This window comes from Halictus rubicundus, chromosome 9, assembly GCF_050948215.1.
Source record: "Halictus rubicundus isolate RS-2024b chromosome 9, iyHalRubi1_principal, whole genome shotgun sequence".
Lineage (NCBI taxonomy): Eukaryota > Metazoa > Arthropoda > Insecta > Hymenoptera > Halictidae > Halictus > Halictus rubicundus.
The window spans coordinates 11455119-11464375 of NC_135157.1; the positions used below are offsets into that span (position 1 = coordinate 11455119).

General features: G+C 41.5%; 1 protein-coding gene across 1 annotated transcript; it reads right to left on the reverse strand.

Annotated features, from left to right (window-relative positions):
- Nucleotides 1-214: 214 nt before the first annotated feature.
- Reg-5 (Rhythmically expressed gene 5) lies at nucleotides 215-9024 on the reverse strand. Its single transcript, XM_076793018.1, has 4 exons — nucleotides 8162-9024; nucleotides 5102-5273; nucleotides 4728-4817; nucleotides 215-2508 (listed from the first exon to the last, which is right to left on the reverse strand). The coding sequence occupies exons 1-4, from the start codon at nucleotides 8270-8272 to the stop codon at nucleotides 2138-2140; spliced, it is 744 nt and encodes a 247-aa protein (XP_076649133.1). The 5' UTR covers nucleotides 8273-9024; the 3' UTR covers nucleotides 215-2137.
- Between the last annotated feature and the right edge of the window lie 233 nt (nucleotides 9025-9257).

A 9257-nucleotide genomic window follows, 5' to 3' on the forward strand; every position in this document is an offset into this window, starting at 1 on the left:
TGCGAGTATTAATAGAGAGAAAATTTGTCTTTGGTATTGAGTAGTTTGAATAACAAAACCAGCCGGTGCGCATGCGTGCACAAATTTGTACACCACGAACGGGCGACATCTTTCGGGAATTTTTGAGTTTTGTTGTTCAAGCTCTTCTTCAAGGACTCCGATATCGTTTAAAAATTATTTCATAAGAATAAGATAGTGGAAGTACACAATATCATCAAAATGAAGTATCACATTTTATTGTAAGTCATCTATACAAATTTACGAATATAATAATCGTTTACGCTTTCAGATTTTTTTTCGGTGATAGCAATGTAATTATAGTTTTACATATGTATACGAGTACGAAACTTTTTATATAAAATCTAGATTACTATGTACACATACACGTATAAAAAACATTTCAGTAGATAAAAAAACATGTAATGTGTTATTATAAAATATCACGTGCATTATGCGCATACAAATCTAACAGTTATTCGATAAATTCAACTATATGGTAAATTTTTTAATTTTGTGTAAAGAGTTAATGTGGTGTATTAATAACAAACAATCTTCTTTTTACCGTAGAAACTCAGTCGCATGACTTCTATAAAGTACAATAATATGTCGTACGCATAAAAATATTTTTGTTTAATATTATAATACATATATTTCGCGCTAAACATGAAACAAAAATTTTCAGCGAGGTAAGTTCCTTTACGCCGTTATGGCGAACATCTTAGAGAAGAAAACTCAATGGTGTAATTGACATAAAAATATTTCTCGCAGGATCAAATAACGAGTACATTTAATTTATGAAATGATAACAGTTATAGATCGAAATTCTAAACGAATGCAATGCAAAAAAAAATAAATAACAATTATAGGGATGATGAAATAAATAGTAAATGAATGAGAAGGTATATGATCGAAAATATTCATGGTCGGCGATTATTCGTGCGTAAAAGCGGGTGAATGTACACGTAAGCAAACTATATACAGTAGAGTTTAAAATGTATGCAAAATGAAAAGAAAAAAATCAACAACGATGAAAGTATAGAGCCTAATGGCCGACCAATCGTCATTTAACAGCTCATGCTTCGTTATATACCTTTAAATTATTTTCAAGATTGACAAAGTCTACTATTAATTGCTAATCAAGAAAACGAGAGAATGTTATTCGTAGGAGCAGTCTTTTTAAACTCGCCGTTGCTAACTCTATGAGATGTTCATAAGTGTATTAATGGACGTTTAACAATGCAAGCTGTTTAAAAAATATCACCCATTCGCTCATTTATTATACTATCGTTTAAGTCAGCTGTTAACTTAACTGGTGTTAACTACTATATACTAGTGATCTAAGTACAGGATCGATCAAAATCTTGTTTGCAGATACAAACCATAAAAATGGCAGCAAATGTTACTGTTGAACGAAAATGTTCTCCTATACCATTGACCAGTAGCGTATCGCTCTAAAGAAGAAATTACACGAAATAACAAGAATAAGGTTAAAATCCTATAACCTACTTTGAGAAGCGACTCTATCAGCAATTAATTCTGTCATCTAGGGTACAACGATCCAAGTATCACCTACATCTGTATGACAAATCATTCCAGCCCAATTTGCACCATGAAAGACCACATCAGCTACAGTTCAGTCGAACGCGGTACATTCTATGCGAGTACCATCTACAGATATTTGACGACTGTTAATTAAGCTCGACCCTGGTAATATTAGAGGACCTGCAGAAAACGGTGCCGAGTTTGTCTTAGCTCTACATTACCAATTGTTTCATTTCCAATAATCTGTATGAGAGAATGACTTGATACCATAAGGCAGGGATGGGCATTTTTGTCTCAATTGAGACAAGACCGTTCTCCCCACCATAGCGTTTATTGTCCCTTTCCAGTAAGCGCCGTTACCGCGGGGCAACGAAGACACGAGACACCAGCGAACACGACGAAGGTGCCCGCTCCATGAAAAAGAGGTTGGTGGGAGAAGCAGGCGTTTGAGGGGCCCCTACCGTGCCCATCACTGTCGTAAGGGTTGAACAAGCGAGACCACAGCATTTTCGTACGGGACACGTACTCTCCTCGTTCGTGTCTGCCAGTTCTGGCGTCCGAAGGTGCACATTCCTCAGCGATGAGTCGCGTTCCTTCAGTAGTAATGAATCTTGCGTTTCGCGACGACCTCTTGAAGCAGCCGTCTATCAAACGGTGTGTGACGCCGATGATTCTGATTTTTAGCCTCGGAAAACGAGTTCCCCTTGGATCGTTTTCCGTAGAACGAGTTCCTGTCCGCTTCGAGATCCTCGATCGACGGTACACGAGAAGGCCTGTACTCTTCGATGTCTTCGTCGCGCGGCAATGGGCGCGTAGAGTCCTCCGGAACCGGTCGACCATCCGGATAAACGCGAATTACCATTGGTCCAACGAGGTACGGGCCCGTGTGCTCTGCAGGTGGCCGAGCATAATTGTGGGACGGCGCTGTCTCTTCGCTCAGGCCGTTCGTTTCACTGTCACTGGTAGCTGAAAAAATATTTCACGTTAGATGTCACAGTTTATAGCAGAACTGTTCGGCGTCTGCCCGTACGGGCAGCGATTTTCTTCACAACGGCGGGCACGAAGCCACGCCTCCGCGGGCAAGGCTGCATGTGCATTGTCACACGCATTCTCACAGCTACGCGGCAAGCTACGGCGGTGTTACGGCCTACCCCCACTTCGCTAAGTCACTTGCCCGTAGCTTTGCCCCTAGTTGTGCCCATGGGCATCGGCGGGCGCCCTTGCCCGCTACTAGGTATGGTGAGTAGCTCTCGCGAATCGTTACTGGCATAATGGATCGATAAGTTAAACGCGTAATCACGCGATTAACGTTAATTTGAAATCAACTTCCTTACGATCAGCGTCCTTACGAGGCACGAATTTAAAAGTAAGGAGGAACGGGTTCCGACGGGTCGTACACGTCGTAAATATTTTCAGCACGATCGGCCACATTTAAACGCATTCGCGTTGCGTGTACGGGTGCGAGAGTCATTTTTTAACCTAGACGTGACCTCCGCATTATGATAATTCAATGGGTAATATTTTCACACCGGGCCGCATCGGTAGTTCCTACTTCCGGCAGATCAATCGTCAGATCGTAACTATCCTCCGCAAGGACTATTCGAAGGGGCGTACAAGAATCTCATTCGTTCGGAATGTTCGCCGGTTAAACCCAGAAATTTTCTTGGCATACATTCGTTAGAACTCTATAGTATTTTTTGTTAACATTTTTCATATTTTACTAACCCTAGTGTCCGTAGCGCTAGTTTTTAGTTTCGTATAACCCGGAAATTTTCAATCTACATGGGTTAGGGGCCCGATTACTGTGTGGGTACGAATATTATATATTAATTATACTTTCTTTTAAAGCATAATGAATATTAAAAACTCCCACAGTAATCGGGTCCCTTACCCTATTTTATACGTATTTTTGTTACTAAACATATCAGTTAGTACCATCGTGAAAGGAAGTCCGCCAAAGTGAAATTTGATGGATTGCAGTCGAATATGCATGAATGTATACGCGAAACTGGCAGAAAAAGTGAAATTTTTTAAATTTCGAGTCGCGGAAATGGATATCTTTTTTTCCAAACAAGTTTCAACACATTCACTAACAGCGTTAGTATACAGTAGCCTTCGTAGCAACAGAACTCTATTAATTCGGATTTCTATACTGTGAAATACGAAATCGTGGTCGTCGCACGCGCGACACCGGCATTGAACGCATTAGATTAATTTGTTTAACGATTGAATTCTTTTCAGAGTTGCTGCTTATAGGAAAGAACGCTCCGGTTTCGTTCGGAGAAATTGTGAAAGTGCTTTTGAAGAAATCGACCTCTTTTTCGACGTCTGCAGTGGCATCTCCGTGTTTCGTTCTGGCTGTGCATCGCCGGTTTTTCTGCGACTAGAGCGATCCTTATCCGGGAACGATCGAGGGACGTCTACCGAAAATCCTCGATCGCCACCCGTTAATCGGGTGAAAGTGCACCAAAGAAAAGCGGTCGATCCGTGAACGAACGTCGCGCTATCAAAACGCGATCTCGGTCGGGGGAAAAGATGAACAAAAAAAAAACTTTCTAGTGTAACGAAAGCGATTGAGACGGTGGCTGGAACTTTCTCGCGGCGCCATTTGTTTTCGTTCGTGTCGGGTCACGGACATCGGACAGGGCTCTGATCCCATTAATAAATCATTTTCCCGTCGACTGCCGAGCGATTTCAATTTTCACGGTTAATATAAAGGTTAATTAGCGCGTTTCGCCGGTGGTACTCGCCGCGCGCTAATAACGCGATCCCCGGCTAATCGCTAATCTCATTCTCGAACGGGTTTTGATTTTCTATCGATTAGAACTTTCACTCGGTAATTACTTTTCATACAGCCCAACGCGACTTATCTCTTACTCGAACTACGTCCTGCATCATGCGGGTTTGCAAACATTTTCAATTCCTAGGTCGGCGTTGGTACTTCCTTTCTTCCGATTTTCTAATTTATCTTTCTGTTCGACCTTTGCGCCATCAATGTTTCAAAATGGTAAAAAAACGTATCACGATTTTAACGAATCAACGTATTCTGAATGTAAAATCTTGCAAGGCAATTGGAAGAAATTGTTCAAAATTAAACCGAATGTAATTCTTTGTACCCTTAATGTGTGTAATAATTAAGTTTTGGAATCAAGTATAATATTTCAAATTTGAAATTGCAGACATACCTAATGGATCAGAGCCAGTTGTGAAGTAAGATTCATCCGACTCGTGGCCCATCCTCGTTGAAAATCCATTCTTTGCCATAGCACGCCAGACTGTAATGGGAAAAAACAGTGTTAGTGATTCAGAGGTAATTAGTTACCTATCGAGCATAATATTTGAGCGATTACTCAACACTGTTTGAGCATTTTATGCATGCATAATAAAATTACGATTACAGATTTTATGCATTTATGACAGAAATGAACACATGAATTATAGAACTCGAATCATCCTCCCCTCGGTGGCAGACTGCATAAAACGTATCATTTGGCATTTTTTGACCATATTACGACCCTATCATAGGATGACTAACATTTTATCTAGTGTAATCACTTACTCATTTCCTTTGCTCCATGCTGATACGGGTCCAGTTTATCAAGAACAGTGTCGTCCATGTTGGCCAAATTTCGTAGACACGAGACCAACAGATTTTTGTTGCAGTCTGGCATCGAGGATTCTGCACAGAACTTGGACACCTGTTGGCTAAACGTCCGGAACAGGTGGCTCATCTAGAACAAAATATTTTGGTTAATATACTACTAGACCACTGTTACGGTTTATGGTACAGCTAATTCGTATTATTTAATTCTTGGCATGGGGTACCAAAATATTATAAATAATTTTGTAAAGTTGTAGTATTTAAGATTTTGTTCATATATTTCTATTTTGAAACTATAAATGCATACTTGATCCAAAGGACGAACAATCTAACGGCTTTGTAATATTTTTAGGAGAAATAATAACGAATCCGTAACTGGTTGCCTATACAAGGGATGAACAGTTTTGAAGTTGTTTGATCACAAAGAGAAAACGGAAGACACTAATCGAGATACAGTTTAAGAAAGGAAATTTCATATTTCTTAAATACAATTTGAGAAGATTGATCTGCGATAAATACATTTTCCGGGGTGAAAGAATTCTTTTGAATTCTATCGAACAACAGCTGCGCGTGCTCGGAACACGCAGTTGTTTTTAATAATGCCGTGGTGGTTGCAAAAGTCGGTAGAAATTGCCAGTGGCTCTTTTTGTTCTACACAAAGTACCGATCATCGCGAAAGCTGTTTTCCATTCCGTACGCCAATGCATTCCGCGCGCGTCCGGTGAAACTCGGCAATGTGTAACGCACGGGATATCGGTTACACGACAGTTATAACAAACAAATATATATGCGAGCCGCAGCCCCGGCCCGTCCGTCACGTATCGGACCTGATTGCGATACACACCTTTTTTTTTTTCGTTTTCGTCACGATAAATTCTAACCGTCGTCGCCGACGCCGCGAAACATGCCCCCGTTCGCGTTCGGTACGTAAAGCGCAATAATCGATGTCCACACACTTTTGGCTCCATCTACGGACGAACGATTACGCGTACACGGCCGACCTTAGAATTTCTAATGATATTTTTGTAATAGCTTTCGGGCCCTGTCGAAAACCGTCCTAGCGCAGGGACAAGGAGGAGAGGGAACGTCCCGACGTGTACCCGGTGTTGACAGACTGCTTGCATAATGGTGGAATCTTTTTGAAACGTTTCACAATGGGGTACCATCTTCACCAAAGCTCGGTTAACATTCCATGGAACAGTATTTTTCAAATTCTTTCTGGTCTCAAACTCAAGGGTGAACTAGTAGTGGAAAATCGGGTTCTCGTACATAACATTTAAAATTTCAGGTGAACTCACATTTTTGAAAAATGTGTTTCCCAATATTTAATAGTTCACACGGTTTCGCAAGGTAAGCTCGTATTTATTTCGAAACGAGTACATGTCCTGTCATTAAAAATTGTGTTAATGGGCATCGTTTATTTGGTGAAAGAAAGCATCAGTCAATTTTACGTAGAGTGCGCTACGTAATACGTTTGAATCTCGACGGACTACATGGGCAAGGATGCACGGTTTCCGGTGCTGACCTAGATAGACCGGCGACGTGATCGATGGTGGATCATTGTGTTGTCTCCTACAGGATTCCGGAAATAGGAGAAAGTCTCCGGAGTACGTCTTGTACAAACAATTAGCATAACAAAAAGCCCATTCGAGGATCTGGTAAATTTTAGTAAAATTGTTCGCTCGCTCGATAGATCTTAAAATTGCAACTTTAAGTGTACTTTTCATTTCATGTTTCTCGAATGAAGAACAAAGGTGTACGCCGTGTACAGTGAGAAAATGGTATTATTCACGAAATGGATCATTTTTCACGGCTGAAAGTCGAAGATACATTAGCCTATATGTGGATCAGTAGCAGCGATACATAAGTTCAATCCAAGCGTGAATAATGAGAGCGTTCTTGAACTTCAACCGAACGTGCAAACGCTTTTACGTCTCGCAGTCAAACAAGCGTCTTATTCGCACAGCGCGCGTTGCAATGAAATCGATTTCACGTTTATTTTCCTTGCCCAAGCGAGATACATGCCGGTAGGGTAAGGGACCCAATTACTATGGGGGTGCCACTTACCATGCCTATATAAATTATACTTATTTCTAAAGCATAACGAACATTAAAAAAGACTCTCTTTTAATAGTCGTTATGCTTTAAAAGTAAGTATAATTAATATAAGCACAGTAATTTTCCCTTACCCTATGCAAAACTTCCGGTAACTTGTTCGAACATCGTAACAATCTTTAGTACGTTCAATTGAAATAAATTTTCACGATACGTAACCTACATTCCACTGTTCGTTGTCGTGGGAAATCTGCGTGTATATCGCGCTATTGTATCGATTTCTATAATTGTCTGTAATCGTAATTACCGTAATGGCTCTGGCTCGAAAATCGTTTGTCTTCGTGGCGTGTACGGCGTGCTTTGCGCGTGCTGCGAATATGATAACGATTTCTAAACAATTTGAATTATTTTATAAATTCAATGTGAACATTTTATTTTTAGTTACATCGGAGACAGTTGATTGTCGATTCCTGTGCTGGGGTGTGTTTCAACAAAAAAGAAGAAAAGAAAAAAAAAAGAACGCGAGAAGAACGGCGCAATGTCATGAGAAAAGTCAATGTCCGAGGCGCGCTCGCGCAATTGCACCCGACCGGACTGCACAAGTGCACGGGGAAAGAATTTTTAGCGAGCACAGCCGATGGTGTTCGGTGAAAGTTTGATTTTGCTAAATACATATCACTTGTACGCCTAGACGGTGGACCTACATCGTCGAAGATTGGTATAATTGCCGTTTCACTTTTTGTTTTTTTTTTTTCTCCAACATCGACAACCACCACTTCAACCTGCATAGAAACGCGCGCGATCGAAATCATAAAGAATGAATGAAAACGTGAATATAGTTGGTACTTCGTAGTGAAATTCGAGCTGGTCATCGAGCAAAAAAAAAAAACTATTCAGAGGAAAGAACGGACTCGAGAGGAGTTTTGCGAATCGCCGACGTCAGAACCTTGAGACAATACTTACTTTCTCATCTCGTGAGAGAAATTCCCACATGGGTATCGCGGAACCAGTGACGCACAGGACATGGCATCCGAGTGTCAGGGCAGCGGCGAAAATCACAAATGTTCTGGACATAGTCGTTACGAAACGTTTCACTTTTGTTCCTCCTGGACCGTCTGCGGAACACACTTCTCTCGCACGGTTCCCGTTAATCTCGGCGTGTTTGATGTACCGCACAGGCGTGTGTATTACGTGTAGAACCGCGTCTGCCGTTCAAACAACTCGGAACTTTTCAAGGAGAACACCGGCTTCGAGACCCGAAGTGTAACCCCGTGAGTTACGTAACGAGAGCTTACGGCGCGAAGAGTATTTGTTGTTCGAGGAAATCTTAACGGCACTGCGCTGAAAGAAATTCACGTGGAGTCGATGGTGTCGGGCGACGCAACGACGCATTCCACTTGAACGATCTGTGCAAACTGGCCTGCTCCCCTTCGATCGCTCGATTATATGTTCGCATGCCGGTGACGTCTGCGCCGCTATTGCTACTCCCACTCCACCGCTTTCAGGAGCAGAGTCCACGGATTCTTCCAGTGTTTACGTCTACGGCAGAACGTCACCGGGCCAACAGGAACTTTCGTGAGAACCAAAAAAAAAAAAGAATGTTTTCCTGACACGGATCTACACTCGATTCAATTTCAAAACATCCGACCACGTGTTCGGAAACTGTCGGACCATCCGAGATCGAGAAGAAAACATTTACGCCGGTGTAGAGTGAACGTGCCTTATTTCGTCCCCTACCCGAGAGTGGTCGGCCTTTCTGAAAATAAATTGCTTAAAAATAAGAGGAGTCTGCTAACCAGAGTTGGGCACGTTCTATTTGAAATAAGGTAACAAACAATCACTCGAAATACTTCATTATCTTTATTTTACAGATAACATGAAAGATTTATTTTCCTAAGTATTCGCCGAATTTTCGCACCCGATTCTCCGACTTGTAATTTCGTTATGAACAAGGTGTAGAATTGAAAAGCAACGCGAGCAATAAGCTGTTCGCACCAATCATAGTGGAGCCAATCTAATTCTACAGTATTCCGAGTACACGATTTAAAATGGCATGCAG